The sequence below is a fragment of the Diadema antillarum genome, unplaced genomic scaffold (assembly GCF_040938485.1).
Source record: "Diadema antillarum isolate AM-2024a unplaced genomic scaffold, OU_Dant_1.0 scf00000074, whole genome shotgun sequence".
NCBI classification, from domain to species: domain Eukaryota; kingdom Metazoa; phylum Echinodermata; class Echinoidea; order Diadematoida; family Diadematidae; genus Diadema; species Diadema antillarum.
Genome location: NW_027270963.1, coordinates 2,505,008 through 2,527,696, shown reverse-complemented (window position 1 = coordinate 2,527,696; position 22,689 = coordinate 2,505,008). Strand labels below are relative to the sequence as shown.

The 22,689-nt window shown below is 37.4% G+C and overlaps 1 protein-coding gene across 1 annotated transcript in view; it reads right to left on the bottom strand.

Moving 5' to 3' along the window:
• Window positions 1-6,587: 6,587 nt before the first annotated feature.
• The window catches only part of LOC139717354 (cadherin-23-like), a 197,374-nt gene continuing 181,272 nt past the window's right edge, over window positions 6,588-22,689 (bottom strand). Inside the window, exons 95-98 of the mRNA XM_071628860.1 lie at window positions 21,478-22,333; window positions 20,978-21,067; window positions 9,459-9,559; window positions 6,588-6,907 (exon numbers count right to left, since the gene is read on the bottom strand). Of these exons, the coding sequence (XP_071484961.1) occupies window positions 6,656-6,907; window positions 9,459-9,559; window positions 20,978-21,067; window positions 21,478-22,333 (1,299 nt within the window). The 3' untranslated portion in view covers window positions 6,588-6,655. The remainder of the gene's footprint in view (window positions 6,908-9,458; window positions 9,560-20,977; window positions 21,068-21,477; window positions 22,334-22,689) is intronic.

Genomic DNA, 22,689 nt, shown 5'->3' with positions numbered 1-22,689 from the left:
AAATAAAACTGAATGTGGGAATATTAATAAGCAATCAAAGTAAATATAGTATGCCCCACTCGGATTCAGAACATTACTTACCCAGGGCAGACGACAGGGATAAACCAAGGAAAAATCCTACCAAACTACACCCCATCATGTCGGTGGCTGTCAGTGAATTGTCTCGCGTTCGATCCCTTCGCGGGGGAAAATAATAATGTTCTCTCGTCGCCAAAACCCTATCAAAATATTGGGATCGTTTCTGATTTGTTGACCTCTTGAATATAGGGAGGATGTGACGAAACCACCGCAGAGACGGTTGCCCGCCAAGCGATGTTGACAGCGAGACGAGTTCGCGTGCGTATGCTGAAGAAGAGAGCTCAAGGTTTCACTTTTTGTTTTCATCAACAGCGCACACGGACAGAAAAAACAACAACAAAAGCGAATCCGGCCGATGGATACTTTTCTACATGTGCAGTGGTGACGGAAGCTTATTCACTATAGAAAAAAAAAAGTATGCGACATAACCTTGCTGTCCTGCTGTAATCACTTTACTCTAATTTGCAGATTCTGTATCATGCTATAAAAGCAAAAATTATTTTTGCGACGTGCATGGGAATTCGATCCCCTTCTTTACCTTTCTCAGCTTGTGACTCTTTGTCCAGTGAGATGAAAATAATCACTATCTTTCTCCTACATCTATTCCTGGCTACATCATAAAACGTTTTTGGTGATGAAGATCCAGGAATATGAGTACATACCCCCCCCCCCCCACACACACACACATACACACGATGAATGTACATTGCACAGGTAAACATCCCATCAAAAAACACGTGTACTTACGCAGATACCACGACAAACACACCCCGTCATAATCAATCATTAATTTACAAACAAATCATACAATTATCATTTACATACAAATCATTCAGCACTCTGCATCATGGAATAAAGTGACATGACTGTCCAACTGAAATTGGCTGAAGATCACACATGGCTTTTTGGCACAAGGAACATTCTGTTTCCATGGCTACCCGATGGAGGGTGGTTGGGCAGAAGTGGCATATTAATAATGATAAGATTCAAATGTCAGTGGGTCAGCATTGAAAATCGATGTAATTGTTATACACATACATTGTACATGATATCCAGGTGGGGTGGAACTCGAAAAGTTGATCTTAATTCTATATTTATTCAAAAAATGGCAATACGTAGGATAAAATTCTGTAAGTACATGACAAGGTCAAGACCATTATTCAGGGATGTCGAGATACTTGATGTTTATCAACTGGATAAATTATCTATTTGTAGTTTTATGTATGACTTAGTTAATGAGAATTTGCCCCATACGCTGCCACAATATTGTTAATTTATTCAACATGGTTACAGAACAAGAGAAAAAGAAGATGAGAATCTTTATATACCAAAATTAAATACAAGTTTTTGGGGAAAAGTGTTTATCTCACCAAGGTGCAACATTTTGGAATGACCTACCAGTCAAAATCAGGAAGAAAACATCAAGGTCAAATTTTCGTAAAGAACTTTTAACAGAAAGTTAACATGCTAAGGAGATATTGTTAACATATGATTATCCTATAAATGTAATACTTTGTTTTTGTTGAAAGTAGACGTTGTGTATGAAATGCTTATATCATAATTATCAGTATATTCATCATGTAATTGATTGTTCATTTAATAATTTTTTTTTTAACACTAGAATATCCTATAGACAAGTATCTAACCGTAACTTTGGGAACACATTACAGTAAAGTTAAAAAAGAATAAAATATTTTGTAACTGCCTGAACTTCAAGGGGCCAGACTCGACTGGCAAATGCTATTTTCTGGTTCCTTATCATCTTTGCTTTTTTTTTCCATGTGACTGCATATTTGTAAACATGTGTAAGGTTTATGATATTGCATTTGATTGATTGATTGGAAAGGTGTTTTATTGATCATTATGCATCGCAGCCCGCAGGCTGAATTGCAGACATTGTACACAAAGGACATTGGATAATAAATTCAGATTCATTCATTCATTCATTCATTCATTCATTCATTCATTCATTCATTCATTCATTCATTCATTCATTCATTCATTCATTCATTCATTCATTCATTCATTCATTCATTCACAACTTGTAATTCTCAGCACATGGTTGTAAATGAGATTGCAAGAGTCATTTAGCCAGGTGACTTAGAAGTCTAAAACACTGGGCTTCATCTAATGATCTACATCATTCTGAATACACATTTATAATTGAGAAATATATTGAAATATATTTTGTATTACCAATTTATGCATATGTGACTGGCATAATTTACATGAACAATGTTTCATCAGTGTGCTACTTATACTCATTTTCTTTCTTCTTCTTTTTTGCAAGTGGAAGGTAAATTTCTGTATCTTATCAGACAATAAAAAATCTTGAATGTGTCAAGGGAGGTCTAAAAAGTTTTACAGTGTAGATAAGTCTGACTGGATACCATCTAAACACCAATCTCCTCAATGTGAATTATTTTCCTTTTATACAGATGATTTTACCACCCACAATACAATACAAATGATGCACAAACCACACATAATTATTTCTTCAAAAGGAAGCACTTTGAATATTTTATTGCTCATATATATATATTATCTTCCTTTCTTTTCAGGCATCACCTATTAGTTTACTAGCATAAAACATTCGATGAATCCTATTAATTCAATACTTGTTCACAACAAGGGTCAACATTAAGAAGCCAGGAATACACATGCTAACTACATTCCATGGACTGCACCATTTTTATGCATAAATATGTTGTATCTCTAAATTTTGAATACATAAAAAACTAACAGGCATATATTGAGGTTTAGTGACAAAAGCCCAGTTAAATTAGAAGTTGAGTAGAAGAACATCTGACAATGAAATAATACTCTTAAACCCACGCAATGTGATGGGTAATGTGCAAAGTTTATAGGAATTTCAGAATGTTGTAAATAAAGGGGTCAAGAGAAAACTGACTTTTGCGACTTCGTGCAAAGAATGGTAACAAATGGTGCAAGCTAGCACAATAATTAACAGCAGGAAGAATATGAAGGAAGCTGCATGTCTGACATTCTGAAAATGCTATAAAGATTGGCCAAAAGAAAAAGTTTTTCCTGGGGTAAAAAAACCCACCACAAGTACAATGTATGTTCTGTAGAGATTGGGTGAAGACAAATAAGCTGTACTTTAAACCAATAGACTGGATAAAAAGTGTGAAGTCTGTTGTGCTGTGATTGGATGAATAACAAAGCATGCGGCACTGTGACTGGGTGAAAATGAAATATGTTGGGCTGTGAATGGGTGACAGAGAAGAGTTTCTTTTTTAACTGTCATTGGGTAACATGAAATGTGTTGGTTTAAAATATAACAATGTTGTGCACACCCCAAGCTGTTTTACAAGATTCTATTTTACAATCGGATACATCAAGGCTGACTCTAGTCCAAATTTTTTAAATGATTATTTGCAACATGGCTTGTTACTTGGCAAACACACAATTTGAAGTGGATAATAGTCACAGCAGCATTCTTTGGTTGCATTTGTTAAATCCAAGGATTCAGATACACCATCTAAAGCAGTGAAATATGCACTGCTTTATGCGGAGGGGAGGGGCAGAAATCTGCTACATCCCACAATACATTCACAATGTACTAGTGAACGATGCCTAGTTGCAACATTTCCTGTAAATTTCCCCATTTACCAACTGTATCAATTACACCCTTTCCTGCATGTTAGGACACTCTCATCAACCATCACCCTCCAGATATCACTCAATTTCTTATCAAATTACTTGGAGGGGCAAATTTAACTTTCCTTCACATTATACCTGCACTATTTCCTTACAGCACAACATAGCCCTTTTCAAAATAAGCCTCAAATGTGGGATAGGGCTTGTAACACCTGTCAATGCAGTTAATACAACTTGTAGTTATAGAATTTAATGGTGTGGGCCAAAAGGTAAATACACTGTACCTTTATATCAAAGTATTCTTAGATTTATTGTCTTGCAGAAATAGAAAAGCCATATTAAAGAAAAGAACAACTTTATTTTTCTATCAACTGGTAAATGTGAGTTGTGAAAACATTGGTGCATGAATACAAAGCAAGACAAAGCCTCCATGAAAACTAACAGTATCCCTGATTTAATAACTTACAGTGTACATCAACAAGTGAACGATATATTACAGCAGTATAGTATTACTAATTTTCAAGTAAAGTTGCCGTGAGAATTCTCTGATTTAAATTTTCTCTGTCTGTTGTGAAATAATCTGCACAAATCTTAAAAGCCTACCAGTCATTTCTCTACAAATTTCTCAAATCAATCTATCATAACAATATGAGTTGCTCAATACGAGTGAAACATTTCATAGAATAAAGACTCAAGTCATTTATCCAAAACTTTTAAGACCATCATTTGGTACAGAGGTCGATAAAACCCCCAAATATTTAAAAATGGCAGCCCACATATACACACCATATACCATATATATTCAAAACTAATATGTAATAGAATCTTTCTGTAAATTTTACACTCTCATTCAACAAGGCAGCCATCACATATTATTCCATATTGGCTAAGCACGATCAACCTCTCAGCTCACTTTGACCAACCAATACAATTTGTCTTTTTCTGTTCACTTTTTACAATAATCATGATGGGATGGGACTGGATTCGTAAAAAAACTGAGACTGGATGACCACCGCATGTGGACGACCCACCTCGATCCTTATATTTCATCCTTATCTCCTCCAGAACCTCCAAGTCACAAACATCTGAGTATATGGCAGTCACAGAGGAACAGACATATCTACAACAATTAACATACTATGAGAGGAACTCCAACTAAAATACAGCATGTACTGTAAAAGTGGAAATTTTTATGGTTTGGAAATTTTCACACATTTTGTACAAGAAGAAACCGGCATTACAATTAAAGCAGGCAAAAACTTTTGCTTGTTATATACATGTAGTAACATTCTTTTATATTTTGATTTCACCGAATTAAAGACATGCAAAGTTCATCTTTCCTGACCGAGCGTGACAGATTACTTGTGCCAAAATTTCCACTTTTACAGTATAAGGGAAGGTTTAATAGACAAGAGACAGGACACTAAGCAGAAAGACAATGACTATCCAAAAAAAAAAAAATAGACTGATAAATGAATACAGCATACTGCTGGGAAATTTACAGATATGCAATCGCAAAATATAGGAAGCGATACTATGCACCAAGAGAATTATTTGGTCTGGATTGCAGAACAAAGAGAAAAACATAACAATATGATTTGTCATTGAGCTATGCCATCAGCAGATTTGTAAGAAATTTATAGTACATGCATGTAAGTACTATTATGGCAAAGTGATCTACAAATATTACACAAAAAGTACATAAGAATGCATAGTAGGCCTGGATTTGATGAGCTGCTTTCCAGGAGAGTAAGAAATGTTGAACATTTTTCAGAATTATCATTTTGTTGTCATTTACAGTAAATATGTCAAGCAAATATGTAATATAGATTCTATAAATAAGCATTAGAAGTTATATCATAATAAGCAGGTTTTAGAAACATACAAACATCATCTAACATATCTCACAACATATCAATCTTTCTTTCAAAAAAAGTGATTTCCATATTCTAGATGGAACTTCAATGGCTCAACACATACCTCCTTTCCTTTTCAAATACCACAACAAATAGCTCACGAAGTTGAGCATTGCTCAGAACAAAGGTCTTGGAGAAACAATGAAAACACATAATCTTACCACAAACAAAAATTATTTCAAACACTAATCACATTACTCCTGCACTGCCGGTCTTTCCTTTTTCCACAGCTGATATGAATGTGAGAACAACACCAGCAGAACACAAACAACTTGTATCAATGCATTCAATGTTTACGTCATCAGATCACATACAGCGCTGGAGATGTATCTACTGGGATTACAAATACTGCTGAAGGTTTACCACAAAATTGAAGGAAATCTTTGATTATCGAGAGCTCTACACTTGTACAGCATGTGTTATCAGAAACAGAAGCTGGATACAAACATACAAGGAATGCATGAGACCTGTGAAGCACATGACATTGTTATCAGCATTGTGAAACAGGAACCATTCACACTGTAGATAGGAACATATTTCAAAACACATATATTTCCGAAGACATGTAGAAGTGCCATAATTCTATCATATACACTCATGAAAAAAATGGAATACTTGAATATCATTCCCCCTATTGAGTTGAAAGCTATAAGTGTGCTAGACAAAATACTTTCAGTAACCACATCCTTCAGGCATATTAAGCTAAACTTTACAAGTCAAAAATACAGGCTCACATTACATGATAAAAATATGCATAAGTTCCATATCACTGGAAAGAGTCGGCCTATGTTATCGCTTCTCTGCAGGGTAGAATTTATCATCAGAGAGAACATGGTATCAGTATCCTAAAACATTTTATGCTGAATTTAGAAAATATAAAACAGAATAGCAATGAACTTTTATGTGATATGGCTATCTCAGCAACTCATTGGTTGATTTCTCCAAAGGTTCAGTTCCTGCCCAAACCTGCTCACATTATCTTATAGATTTACAGTATATTGATTCCAAAGAAAAAAAAAAGTTATGAAACAAATAGAGCCTCAGAGGGCGCTCTCCTCATCATTGAAGCCATAGTTACGGTATGAACCCCCCTCGCCCCCTGCAGACGAGCTTGTCTTGATTGTCGTCCTCTTCACCCGCCGCTCCTCCACCACTTCCTCATCGGCACCGTCGTCGTCCCCATGGATGATGAGCTCGCCCGTCCGGCTGTTGCTGTCGTCCGAGTGGGTGGAGAGGCTGCGGGAAGCTTCAGAGTGCCTCTCTCCAGTGCTGCCTCCGCTGTCATGTAAGACCTGCAGAGGAATGAATGCATAGGACTATGAGCATAATATCTGTGGTACTCCCAATTAATCATGTATGAACATTTATTAATTTTTCCCATTCAATACCCCGTAACAATTACATTCATCCATTCTTATTTAGGATATCTTAATGCCTGGAATATCTTTAAAGTCATTAGTTGTTGCTCAGGCAAGATTCCTAGCAATTATGAATTACTTTTACCTTTTTTCTATCTCTCTTTCCTTGTAAAGAGACTGTAAAGATGGGCCCTACATGACATTGAAAATATGAGTAAAATCGAATACATTGTGAGCACCATCGTACAGATCATTATTATTTCTAAACAAATCATGTAAAACTTTTAAATGTATGATTCCAAGAAAAGTGACAGAATGAATAGTGGAATAGATGTTCCCGTCAGGGTATATCTTGTGAAGATTTCAGTTTCATTTGTGCATGTGTATGTGTGGTTTTGTGAAACTGATTAAAAATTGAGTGAAATTCATGGATCTATAGTGAACATGATGTGCGTTTTCATGTGATTTGACGTCATTTGAGTGAAATACCTGTCACAGTTTTCTTTGAGGTGAGATGAATATGGCAAAATAATGTCATATCTCAAGAGAACTGCACTCCCCTTCAGCAAATCATTCATGAATGTTATCATGTTTCAGTTGTCACTATGCAAACATAGAGCATCACAAAATCAATTGTTATGAATACAAAAATTTGAACACATCAATAAGGCAAGTGGAGCTATTGATATTATATACTACATATACTACTACTATATACTACTATTTTGTAATATGATTCCTATTCAAGGCATCAAATTGCCACTTACTGTTGTCATTTAAAGTATGTCATTTATTTTCTAAATGAAAATAACTCTAGATACACTTGTAAGAAAAAGACACTACTTTGCCACAAATAATTGTTGACCCCTTGAGCCCACTTTGGTTGTTTGAAATGAACACAAAGACTTTCAAAATGAACACAGAGCTCGGCAAACACCAGGAAAGCAGCGATAAAAACTGGGGAAAGAGTAAGGGTGAAGATGAGATATTTTAAAAATTCCCTTTTCTCCTTTTTTTTCTCATGGTGGATATCATGTGAATTAGGAATGGCTCTCAGAAAGTGAACATATAGGTCCTACTATACACTGCACATAATCATTTCCCGCGTGGGACTTCCCAGTTGGGCAAAGTACAGTCATTCAGTTTCCTGCCTTTGTTCTCACGCTGGGGACATTTATGTAGCATCTACAATTTGCATGGCCACATTTAAAGTCACTAACATCACGCCATACAATATACAGTCCATGTTGCATGCTCATTTTTGCAAATGATCTTGCATTTCCTGCGGCCTGTTTTAGAAATGTTAAGCCACACATTTAAGTAGGTCATTAACCCCTTAGCTCCTAATCAAGTGCCCATGGTCATCCTTACATGTGTGTTTGTGTGTATGTATGTGTGTGTGTAAGTTTGTTGTGATCCAGGTGAGTGAACATGTTTGCTTTCTTCACAAGTTTGCATCACCTCTGCATCATCTGCATGTTATTTCTCCACATCTACGATGTACCTTTTACTGATCGATTTATCTTAAAGGCATAATTTACCATTTGTAGACGAAACAAAAACCCAGCATTAGTGCTTTAAAATCGTTCTAAAATGTGAGTGAGGGATAGAAACAACCACTGTAAAAATTTGAATTGGTGAAATCGATGTTAAGTATTGTTAAATACACAAAATGTGAGCAACAGTGTCAGTGATGATAAAAATGTTTCCCCGACTAAACCGTCTACAGTTACGGTTTATTGAGAAAAATATAGTTATCTCCATATATTTTAGGCTTTATCGCGAAAATTTTATATGATACATTGTAGGATGTTTTGAGGTACAACAGACCCACTCATATGCATGAAATGTCATATCTTTAAAATTTTTGAAATCACTGTTCCCAAAGGTAAACAGGACCTTTAACCCATGCAGGTGTGAAAATAACTCTTTCCTTTACATGTAGCATAGTATATGTATGTCGACCATTGCAAGGGCTCTCTGGGTGCTTCAGGATTAAAGAAACTTTGAGAAAACTGGTCTTCTTTCTTCACTCATCCACACTTTGAGGTCTGTACAGAGAAGTAATTGATCCTGACACGGGGGACTCCCGTTATAACGAAGTCTACGGGACCAGCAGTTTTCTTTTGTTGTATTGAAATTTTGTTATAACCGAACAAATAAACAATACAAAATGGATGATGTTGCGGCCCGAGTTTTTACTTTGTTGTAACCGGAATTTTGTCATTACTGTGTTTGTTAGAACAGGAGTGCACTGTAGCAACTGTTATTTGAGGGTGACCAGAAAATACTCCATGCATTCACAGAGGAAAAGAAAGAGAAGGATTCAGTTTCTTGTTAAAACATGGAGGCAATTACTGAAAAAAACCAACCACATCCATACATCCTAATAATATGCAAAATGTTCCGGTCAATCACTGAGATCACAAATGCCACACAGCGTGTAAGTTGGGGTGTATAATTATCTTTAAAGGGAGAGACTCACCTGGTATGTGTAGGTCCTCCCCTTAGGACTGGACGACCCACTGACCGAACTCCTCTCCTCCTGTTGCTCCAACTGGGATTCCCTGCCCGTCAACATGTGATCTGGGTGGACGAGAAGATGAAGATCACATGACTCTGAGAACCCAAAACTGGTGGAAAGCTTCATTTGATAAGACATGCAGATATTCTTTTGGGCATCTCCACTGCGCGAACCACGCCCAGAGAATGCAAGAATGTTCTGCTACACAGTTTAGAACTGCTGATAAAATACTATATTGTTCGAGTGTTTTGGTAGGTACACAATGTTCATTGGGCCATCAGGTTGAATGAAAGATACAGAATTGCCTTGGCAATGATAGTCTTGAAGAAGAATGATGCACCAATGTAATACATTTACAATGTACAATGAAACCTATGATACACAATCATGTGGGCTGATACATGTCACATCAAACATAACGGCAAAGGGGAGGTGGGCATTATAGACTTTTTTTTTCAAATCTGCATAGCTTTATGCTGGTATCAAACATGTGTTGGTTTGGTCATGTTTAGGCCTGTTCTTTGCTGCTAAAAATTTTTCAAATGCAAAGACCAATGAGTACCTAATGATCGAGAGACCATTAAAATGATGTCCAAATAACATAAATCCAAAGAAGATAAATGCACACTTTCAATTACTGAACCATGTGACAGGTTTGCACATTGTCATATAACTGGTGGGCAGTGGCAAGCGGGCAATCTCTGGGGTATTAATGTACACTGCATATACAACTCAAGAACGAGATGAACGGATATGTGCACTTTTATACAAAGACGCAAGCACACAATCTGCAGGAAAGGAAAGAAATGCCACATCCTGCAAGCTAAACTGTAAAATATGAGATCAAAATAAATGAATAAGATAAAATGAAAGAAAAAAACAAAACAAAAATCAAAACACATAAAAGATTGACAAAACAAAACAAACAAGGAAAAGTAGAAATTACGCGGTGCGTAATATATGTCCCCGCCGGAAGTAGCATTTAGTAGCAAAATGTACAATATAGGTAAAAAGATCAAAGTCAAAGGTCAAAGAAGTCAAAGGTCAAAATTCTATGTAGAAGTTTTGAAGCCCTCACCTAGTGCCATCACATAAAGCAAACGGAATCGAAATCGGGTTACAAATGGCGAAGGAGTAGCATTTTGTAGCCAATGTACAATACAGGTCAAAAATCAAGGTTAAAGGTCAAAGAAGTCAAAGGTCAAAATTCTGTGTAGAAGTTTTGAAGCCCTCACCTAGTGCCATCACATAAAGCAAACGGAATCGAAATCGGGTTAGAAATGGCGAAGGAGTAGCATTTAGTAGCAAAATGTACAATACAGGTCAAAAATCAAGGTCAAAGGTCAAAGAAGTCAAAGGTCAAAATTCTGTGTAGAAATTTTGAAGCCCTCACCTAGTGCCATCACTTAAAGCAAACGGAATTGAAATCGGGTTACAAATGGCGAAGGAGTAGCATTTTGTAGCAAAATGTACAAAATAGGTCAAAAATCAAGGTCAAAGGTCAAAGAAGTAAAAGGTCAAAATTCTGTGTAGAAGTTTTGAAGCCCTCACCTAGTGCCATCACATAAAGCAAACGGAATCGAAATCGGGTTAGAAATGGCGAAGGAGTAGCATTTTGTAGGCAATGTACGATATAGGTCAAAAATCAAGGTCAAAGGTCAAAGAAGTCAAAGGTCAAAATTCTGTGTAGAAGCTTTGAAGCCCTCACCTAGTGCCATCATATAAAGCAAATGGAATCAAAATCAAGTTAGAAATGGCGAAGGAGTAGCATTTTGAAGCAAAATGTACAATATAGGTCAAAGGTCAAGGTCAAAGGTCACAACTGAAATTCTGTATAGAAGTTTCAAAGCTCCCATGTAGTGCTATCATATAAAGCAAACATAATCAAAATCGAGTTAGGAATGGCGAAGGAGTAGCATTTTGAACATTTTGATCACACACGGACGCACGGACGGACAGACGGACAGACGGACAGACGGACACACACACGTACGGAGCCTGTTTCATAGTCCCCTGCTCGAACTCGTTCGGCGGGGACAACAAAATGAAACCAACATAAAATAAAAAAGGATTTTAGGTGACAGAGTTTTGTGAGAAATACGGTGCTTGGTACACTCAGGTGGAGTGCACTTGTATACTTTACAATGTACATGTGTATGTGTTGCACTCAATCAACCAAAGCAGAACTTGCAGCAACACACAAAGGTGATGTGTGACAAAACAGGTGTTGCCATGGAAACTGGGAAAAAAAAGTAGTTAATTCAGAAACATGTTGCCAAGAGTGAACCGGAGGTGCGAGACTTTTTGTCTATTATGGATGTGCCATGCACACACACCTTGTACCTTGTTTGGGAGCAAAGTGTGGGCCATTTCGAACACCGAGTTTGATATGGCCCGATTCCAAAATGCTAATATGAAGCGTGGCTGCAGGAGATTAGGTGGTTGTAAATTGAAACAATCCATTACAAATTTAAAAGAAGAAACACATTCATATACACACAAAATAATAAAAGGTCATATAGAATTGGTGTTAGAATCTATAAATGAAGGAAGAAAATAATCCACACGTTATGTTGTACATGTGAACTTGCTCATGTTGAGGAGCTATAATTCCTGTAAATGCATAAGTCATTACCAGAGACAAAACAGCTGACACACATCTTAATTTGATCACACACATATACATGTATGAACACACAATATCTTTGCTATTATGGTCATTATGCCAAAGGTTAATAATTCATAACTATAGACACTGATGTTCCTTGACTCATATATGTTAAAAAACATTATGCAAAGACAAAGTTACATGAGGAGAGAAAATCCAAACTGAATCTGTTCCAAGTTTCACCAAACTAAAAGAGCAACAACATCACAGAATGAACAAAGTGTAAAAACAAAACATCAAAACAATATCAATGAAAATGAAATGACCTAGTACGACAATAGCGACACACTAGACAAATCATACCAGGATGAAATCAAACTGAAAACAAACATCACGGATGCATTAGAATTCGATACCTTTATTTGGGCCCACTCCTTCCTCTCCTGAAGGCGTAGCTTCCTCTCTCTTCTTTTTGCGTAAAACAACATCTCCTGAACTGAGCAGCGCGATATCTCCTACATCCCGTGGAAGCATGCAATGTGGAAGGAAGATATCGTGTTGATCGGAAGGAAAGAAATTTAAATCCCTCCATGCCTATCCTCAACCGGATTTACCAAGTGAATTATGTTGTCAGCAATCACATCAATAACAGAACATTTAATGGCAGAACAGTGAGAAAAATAGACTTGTGATTTCCGAAGACTTTTTTCTGACATCATCATCAAACAGACTGGTAACAGATCAAACAATCTGAGGAATTTACCGCAAACATAAACATAGATTCAGTGAACACAGAGATATTAGTAGAACACCTTGGTGAATGTTGAGGAAACTCATATAATCCATTTAAAGAGTAGTGAATTTTTGAAGTTTGGTAGATCCGCTACTGCTGGGTAAGAAGGCTTCAACAGTTTGTGATGTCATAGTAGCTAAAAGCTATAGAGACAGTGAAAATAAATTCTTGTACGACACAGCAATCAGGGAGGTTAAACAACAGAGGTGACAGAATGACTATCGCACACACTCATTCACACATATACAGATACAGACAGACAGAAACACATGCACACACACAGACACGTATAGAGACAGACAGACACACAAACAAAATGCACTGCAGAGCAAAACCGCGAAGCGTGAACATGTACCTCCGGAACTAACTGTTGTGTTGGCTGATGATGGCGAGACATTTTCAAGGGAAAATCTGACGTCTCCAGAATCAAAAAATGAAATTTCCCCTGCCACAGAGCAAATATAAAAAAAGAACATGTATTTCAGTCAAAATAAATCCCACTATACAAAAAACAAACCAATGATATGAAGAATCTTTGCAAAGAATAAAGTGTGAGGCAAGGAATAAACCCATGAGAACACGTCTGTCGCACATTTTCTCTTTAAATCATGAGCAATGTAACTAATCACATGCCTTTAAACCACAGCTGAACAAAATGTCCTGATGTGGGGTAAATGACCCCACTTTTCCATCTAAACAAATTGTCGGAAGCAAACAAAAAACCAACCACTTAAAAAATAAAAAAAAACATTAGTTGAAAGGAATACTGCTCTTATCACAGCAGGAAGACATTTAAAAATCCGGTAATGAATATGTGATATTGCACGTATCTGTTATTTCATCCTTACTACAACATATTATCTGATATGTTGCAGTTTTTTAAACATATGTTTATATCATTCTGGCTCAAATGAAATGCTAATGAACTTTTAGGGGAATTCACAAACGCATTTCCTGTAAGTATTTTCCCACGGAACAGAGTGTGAGTATCACACGGAAGCCTTGCAACATGATCTCTTCTGGTTTGATAAATAACTTTTGAGGGAACAATGTTTTGACAAACTTTCATTTATTCACAGAGGCAACATAAGCACTCCCAAAATTTGTTAATTACAAAACAAACAGTTATGCTGGGATAGGTACATGAAGAATAATAATTTTCTATAGAATTAGTCAATCGTTTTCTTTTTTTTGTGCAGCTTTCAAAGAAACAAAGATCTACCTTTCGGGGACTGTCCCTGCTCTCCAAATTTGATGTTACCATCTCCAGTGAGCATTATCTCACCTTACGGTCAGACAGTGTTAAGGAAAGCATGATGGCAAAAAAATCAGTCAAGTTATATCATATCAAGCATGACATTAAATGATACAAAGTTGTATACACATCAGTCACATTGTGTGAGACACGGTCTGTAAAGGGTTCTGCATAGAATATACCATATATAGAATATGTGTTATGACTACAATTCTATGAATTTACAAAATATGTTTGATTCTTTGTCAGTTGCACGACTGTAATACAAGTATTAACTATCAAATAGCAAATTTGGATGGACAGTCTTTGAAGTTGATATGCTACACTGTATAATGGCAACAAAACTACTTCTACAACTTGACCTAGACTGAGATACATCAACTGCATCCCAAATATAACCTGTGTTATGACAAGATTGATTGTGACTACAGCACCTTGACTTTTAGTGAGAAGTGTTCATTGATTTGCTAGTCTGCCAGTCTATACTAGTATAAGTTTAAGATATTACTTTGCTCAAGCTACATGTATGAATGCATCTAAGACCCCATCTCCCCCCCCCCCAAAAAAAGGTGAAATTTGTTAAGATGCACAGAGCACACAATACAAGAATTCATGATGAATGTGTGCTAACAATCCCAGCAGTGGGATTTAATGTGTGATATTTCATTCCAGTGATAGCGCTGATGTAAAAAAAGAAAAAAGGTTTAAAGAAGAGGGATTGTGTATGTATTAACCTCCAGGAGTGGACAGTGCCCTGCAGGGGACCGGTAGGCCTACATCTGGAGTCTGTGATGTTGGGCATGGCGTGTCGGCCAAGCCAAATTTCACCTCACCTGACTGAGTAAGGGTGATTTCTCCTTTGAATGCATGTGGGGAGGGAAGTTTGGGAAAATATGAATGGAAAATTAACTCTATGTTTGAACATCCAGTATCATAACTGAAATGGACTTTTACTTAAAATAGCTATCTCTTGCCTACCATAAAGTTGCTAGGTTATTAGAAGTACTCAATTCAAAACAGCATAGATTCTTTTTAGTCTGATATAGCATTGCTCGCTGCTTCATGATAGAAAGCTTCATTCTAAACAGAGACTTTTTTTTTTTTCGTAAGTAGAATATAGATATTTTTATAGCTATTTCTATATTTTGTTCTTGTTCAAATGTTCCTATTTTCTGCCATGAAAAAACAAACATGATACATTAAAACCTACAGCATGATCACCTCATACCCTTGTCAATACAGTATTATTCAACATGCTAAAAACATGGCCAAGACAAATGACTGAAAATATACCTAAACTGTATGATGAAAACTGTCCAAAAAATGTTTAAAAAAGACATGAAAATGAGAAATAAACCAATGGACTTATTGTACATAAAATGACATATTCTTAAATGTTCAAAGACAAACTTTGAGCATTCTCCAAAAGAGTCACCCCTACCATATGACATGTAACAGTAGGTTTGTGTGTGTGTGTTTATGTGCGGCAGAGGTGTTCTGTTGACCTGTAAATAAAATCCAGTATCACAGCACACACATTTGTACCTGTGGGACTAGCCATGCTGGCAGAACTGTCACTGTCCTTATGAAGACTGAATGTGACATCGCCGCTTCCCAACAATTTTATCTCACCTATGAAGGATGTGTAAAAGACTGGATGTGAATACTAATGCAACTATTTCATCGATCAGTATGTTTCATCATCAATTCTATCTTCAATGATTCCACATCATACCCTGAAGTAACTTTGCGTACCTATTAGATATTTTGTTTGAAACGGAGACTGGCAATATTTTGTTTCTGCACAGCCCTATTGTTGCAAGCACACACATGTACATGGGCCCAAGAAATTACAAAAGACTGTGATAACAATATTTTCAGAGACAAACATATAAAACTGAGCACTCTACCCTAATTACAAAGGCTAGAACTGCACAGTGATACAAAATGTACTGGACCCAACACATCCACTATTAAAGCAACACATTAAATGACTGAAATAATGCACTTTCTCTATCAGCATTACAGACATGCACAAGAGCAATTTTGTGTTTGATTAAACAACAAACAAACAAACAAACAAACAGAAAACCAAATCCATATCTATTTTTGAGTGCTTGGATGTTTTATATAGACACAAAATGTCTTTAATGACCTTTTTTTTTTTCAAAACTTTTTCAGTTATGTTTCATGCAAGATACTAAAAACATGACTTATAAACTGTACACACACACGCACACACAATATTCTACCTGAGGGACCATTAGGAGTCTTGGCGAGCGTATCATGTTTGGGAAATAAGAGGTGTACACCACCAGCACTGGTCAGCAAGATTTGGCCTGGTCATTAGAATAAAATGCATCCCAGAAAATGAATAAATATTGGGGCTTGCTTGGATTGAGCACACACTTGTCTCGGTAATAAAACAAACATATAACCCGAGGTATTCCTACTTTCTGTGGAACAAGTACTGAAATGAAGAGAACTGATTTCTGAAACTTTTGTAAGAGTATCAACTTGTCATGCATTCGTAGAGTGTGAACACAATGAACTGAACTTCATGTGCATTTGCTCTGTCATGAGCAATATTTGCTTCTCATGCCTCTAAAGCAGAAAGAAATTTCAACCTTGTTCAGGTTGGCAAAAGAAACAGAAAGAAATCATGTACATGTGAAGGGTGGTAAAAGTGGGGCATACACAAACATATTATTTGAGAGATGATACAATTCTACACAAACAGTACGTACAATGATTAAACAGCCACTATAATACAATATTGACCTCATATCTCATGCGTGGAATTCATTCCTCTCTATCTTTTGCCATCTTTTTTTAATGTTCTCCCCTTGATTATCTGATGAGTCAATCTTGTGTTCAGGTAGAAAATATTGAACTTGATGAACCAGGGAACACATCAAACAGGTGTTCATGACATGGAGAAAGTTGATATCAATGCCTATTAGCAAAGGTTAGTGATTTCTTGTCTTACTGGAATGGTATATGCAGTAATTTGATATGCTTTTATAATGTGGTGGTAACCTGTGGTATTTTGGGGCGGTCTTTGGAGAGTGGGTGTGTCTGGTCTCCTTGAGGGGCGTGGCCCCTTAGCAAGGCCAAATTTCACCTCGCCCGACTGTGTCAGGGTAATCTCTCCTTTGAATGCATGTCAGGGACAGAAATGAAGGAAGTGAATGAGAGAGTGTGACAAATAATGATTACAATGCATGGTCCACATAAATTATCTTATCTGCCTAGAGAGAACTGAGTTGTCAGTTATAATGACAATAGCTGGTGGTACGATAACAGTTTCGGAACACTGACAATGCTATTGAAGTGACTATAAACGACTGACAATTATGTGCAGCTAGTGTACTCTCATGAATAAGATGGCTCAGCTGTGTCTAACAGCCATGATAACTATGTTAGATGTCAATCTTACTTAGTACTTAATAGTCCCATAACTGGCCTCCCTTCTTTGTTGATCAGCACAGACGTCTGGAAACTAAAAGCCAGGGACATACACATTGCCCATATTATGTCACTGTGTGTGGCTTTACTGTTGAGCTGAGGCACACTGCTACACCTGAGTGGGCTTGCTAACTTTCCTACCAGGTCTGATAGATTACTGAATGCTTTACATGAAAAAGCTTCACAAGCTAATCAAGCACTGTAACTCATAATGAGGATTAAGCATACCTTTCTAATTCACCTAATCACGGACTAGAAAGATAAATGCCACAATGGTTTATGATGAATTCTACATTTTTTCTTGAAAAGCAGAACTGATTTTCTTTGAAAAGGTGCCTGTAAGAGGATTGATCACTGATGTAGTAATAAGACTTGATAGGCTTTGTAATCAACACATTAACTTCATGTTGAGATCACAGCACACACATTTGCACCTGTGGGACTAGCCAGACTAGCAGAGCTGTCACTGTCCTTATGAAGACTGAATGTGACATCTCCACTTCCCAACAGTTTAATCTCACCTAAGGAGAGGCAAAATATTACAACATTTAGCTTTTGTTCTCAATCTAAGGACATTTAGTAACAGCAAACGACACAGTCATTTCAACTTTTATTGTGTGCAAATGGTATGGTGGTGCATCTTTAAACAAAAATGGCATAATAATGATTAATAACCCACAACAAAGCCATGACTGAGTGTTGGTAGAAGTCTTAAGATTTACATAAAGGACAGATAATACTCGAAAACAAGAGAGAAGGACAAAACTTGCTCTTAAAAGCATGTGATCTGTGTCTGTGCTCAAAGCACATACTATGAAAGAGCTAACTACAATATGTAGGTTGCACTGAACTACTACGTAAAAGCAGATCATATGGACAGATATCAGCAATCTCAAAATTTTCCATTTCTAATCCAATTTATACACAACATTTTCCTGTATAGGAAACATGTCTTTAGTTCTCCTCTAAATCTCCTGTCTAAGAATAATGACTCTATAATCACTGTCAAGATTTGCAAGACTGCACCCAGACTGGCACCTGAAAAACACAAACAAAAATAGTCCACTTGGACATTATTCAAAGTTGTTATTGCACAACTATTGGTAAAAATACAAGAGGAGTAGCAAATAATGAAATAAAAAACACACAAAGAGGAGAAAAAAATAGCAGACATTAAATTCTACCTGTGGGACCACTAAGAGTCTTGATTGGTGTTTGGTTGGTGGGGAGGGAAAAGCGAACATCACCCGCATTTGTCAGCAGGATTTGTCCTGAATGTCAAATAAATCAAGCCGGTTGATTAGTCAAATGGCCACATTTCATTACTTAACCTTAGTCTGAAAATGACAATAATCAATTAAACTATACACACGAAAGAAATTCTACAGATATGAAAGAATTCTCTGCATATCTTAATAATTTACTCCAGTTGCAATGTTCAGACACCTGCTTTGTAAAGTTGTGCCTACCCTGTCATAGACAGTGGTAACTGAATGTATTTTTATCTGTGCAAGAATTCAAATTCTTGTTAAGGATACACATCTAATTTTAAAACTTCATCTATTTGTACTATTTGGTGCATTTTAAACTTAATTCACTAAGGCTCCTCTCAGAGTTATTTTCTCAAGTATTGTATAAATCTTTCACTTGAATTGAAACAACCATTGTTATTGTTTCACATTACAGCACTGCAAACATTAGCAGGTTGCACACAGCAAATTATTCTACCTGTGGGACTGATCGGACCCCTTGTTATCTGTTTGCCACTGTTGGATAGGGACAACCTAATATCTCCATTACTGGTGAGAGTAAGCTCTCCACCTTGAATTAAAAAAAAAAATGAAAATGATAGTAAGTCTTAATTTAGATGGATGTGTTTTCAAGTGTAAACATTATAAATGAACAAGTATTGACATGCACATATGAAATCCATCTTTTCTTATTTGAATTCAAAACTATTCTGTACCATGATCTAATATACATGAGCCCCAATGCTCTTTCTTTTTAGCACCAAAATATGAGAAGGGCACAAACTGTATAAACCTATGATGCTTAAAAGTGAAGAGTTCAGCATGCTCTCATTTCATATATCATAAACAATGTAGGTGATTAAAAACAATTAAACCAGACTTCTCCATCTACAAAGTATAAAATTCAATCCATACAGTTATAAAATTCCTGGATCCAAACTCATATGTAAGCCAACAGTCCCCTGTCACACACTCAGGTAGGAATTAATTACATAATTGAACTATAACTCAAAGCACATCAACATGATGGTATGTATTAATCACATGAGCAACAATATGATAATTTGCCACACCAAGATTTGTACAAATATATTATGACAACTGTAATTAAGTCTCACAACCTTGTTTATGTCTTCCGGATTTCATTTTTTTAAAAAAAAATCTACATTGTGAAATAACTAAGGAGAAAAAAGTCTTATTGGAACTGGGCAAGGCCTAGTTTTTAAATAACAATGACAACAAATAACAATCATAACAAATAGTGTATGTCCCTATGTGCCTGATATAAATCAATCAGGAAAACCGTTGAGCTACATGAGGATCAAGAAAGCAATGGATAAAGTGTTCATTGGTGTTGAGGTTTCCTGTACAGTGTACCTTGAGAGATCGGGCTGCTGGCAGCTAGGGGCGAATTCTGGAGAGAGAGTCTGACGTCACCGCCTCCAGAGAGGGTTATTTCACCTTGGGGGGGGGGGGGGGGGGAATAACGCATCTAAAGTGTCAAAACATCTCAAGGCATTATTAAGCTGTCTCATCCTTTCCTATCTGATATTTACAAAGCCAGTGAAATTTAGATATCTGCTACAAGGAAGGGACATGGTTGAGGAACACAGCAGTGGAAACATGCTATAAAGACCCCCCCCCCCCCCCCCCAGGGAAGACAGAATACATGTGGTCTTAGTGAGTGGGTGATCTGTACAGATAGAAATACTCTAGTGGCCCTAATAGACAGGGGTCTTTACACACAGGTGGTCACTGAAGCAAGTTCGGCTGTATACATACAGCTACAGTACAAACTACTACACAAAAACGAAACATTCTTATATTTTGCCACAACTTCCATCTGAACCAATCATGCACCACTGTAAAATGAGGCAAGAAATAAAAACAAAATCTCTCTCAGAGGATATGAATATTGTAGTCAGGAATCAGATCAGGACAAACACAGTAAAAAACAGGGCTTTGACCATAGCGAAAGAAAGGAAGTGCCTCAAAATGAAAGTGATCTGAGTAGTAGATAAACACAGTACTGTAGGTTGTCAACCTTACAATGTATGTCAGTGAAAGTTAACAGCCAGAGCAAACAGTTAAGGGCACGCAGTATACCTGTGGAGTTGGCAGCGTCATTTGGTGAGGAGCTACCGGGCTTGTTGATGACTCTGATCTCACCACGTTCTGATATTGTGATTTCTCCCACTAGATTTCCATTAGGGGAAGCATGGAAATGACAGTGGAAGGGTTTGGGGAAAAAGGGCAGAAACTTGTTAGGGAAAGAATTAATTCTGTAATCTGATGAGTATCGTCTCCTGTAAGAAAAAGGGCTGATCACTAATGTCAAGGAACAGACGATGAATCAATGCCACTCTTGTCAACTGACCAACGTAAAATTGTGTGCACTACAAATGTATACATTATGAAGGCAAAATTGCAACAAGTTTTACCCACAGGAGATGTTCCAACAAAAAGAAATCTGAATACACACATTGTACACATTTTCCAGGTGTTTGCTTCCTTTTGGGACCTTTGCACAAGAGAGTAAAAATGAGTTATGTAAAATCACACACAATGAAGTCATTATGCAGAAGAGATTCATGAATATTCATTACCTGAATCGAGCTCCGGAATGGGCATCATTTCTCCTCCTGTGTAGACCTTGTTGGTCACCCGCCTGGATGAGTACGACTTTATCGATGTCCTTGAGTTGGCTCCATCAATTTCCTCCTCCTTGTACTGCTCCTCCAGCGTAGAGTCTCCTGAGAACCTGCCCATGGGGTCATTGTACTGCTTGGTGATCGTTCCTCCTCGCTTGTTACGCTCCAGTGAATCCTGGTCGCGGTAGCTGCTGGCCCGCGTGTTCGTCGAGCGGGACGAGATGGACTCCTCCTCCGTGATGGGCGACAGCTCCGCCTCGAAAGCCATCTGCTCGCGGTAGGCGGCGGCGGCGAGATCCCTCTCCTGCTCGGCGGTGGAGAGGGGCATGTCCTGCAGCATCTCGCGGATCTCCGCCGCCGCCTGCTCCGTCAGGAGCTTGCGGTGGTGCAGCGAGTTGGAGTTCTCCCTCACAAAGTTGGAGCTGCGTGTTGAGGATGAGTACTGCGATCTCTGGCTGTCGGTAAAGTCGCGGGATGGAGGTGGCGCCGCGTTGGACACCATCGAGACAGATGTGTATCGCTCCTCCTCGATTCCACCTCCCCCAGCCCAGGGGTTTTGGAGACGCACACTACTGGACCTGTCATTGTAGACACTGTTCTGCAGTGTGCGTACTCCACCATTGAGGTTGGTTGTGTCCACACGTCTGACAGACGAGACAGACCCATTTGCCAAGCCATTGCCAATTAAATGAGCTCCTCCATTGGCTGTTTTATTTCGGATGCTCTTTTCACTAACCAGTGAGGTCATGACAATGGCGTCTTCAGCTACTTCAACAGGAACTTCATCTGAGAGGAAATTCATTGTGGCTTCCTGCAAGTACAACACAGTGAAATGAAACATTTCATTGTCAAAATAAGACCACATGCTATAAATTCAAATCTATTGGATTTATTGCACTCTTCTACCATACAGTACATATAGCACGCCTGAAATTTCGAGTTCCATTCATCACACCACAAACTAAGCACTCTTCATATAACTTGTAATTCAATCTGCACTTCAGTTTGTTCATGATACAGTGCACTTCTGTTATAATGAACACGGTTCAAACAAAATTCTGGTTACAACAAAGTAAAAATTCAGGCTTCTACATTATCAACTCTATGTTCTTTTTTATTTATTTGTTCGGTTATAACCAAATTTTGATATAACGAAAGAAAACTGTC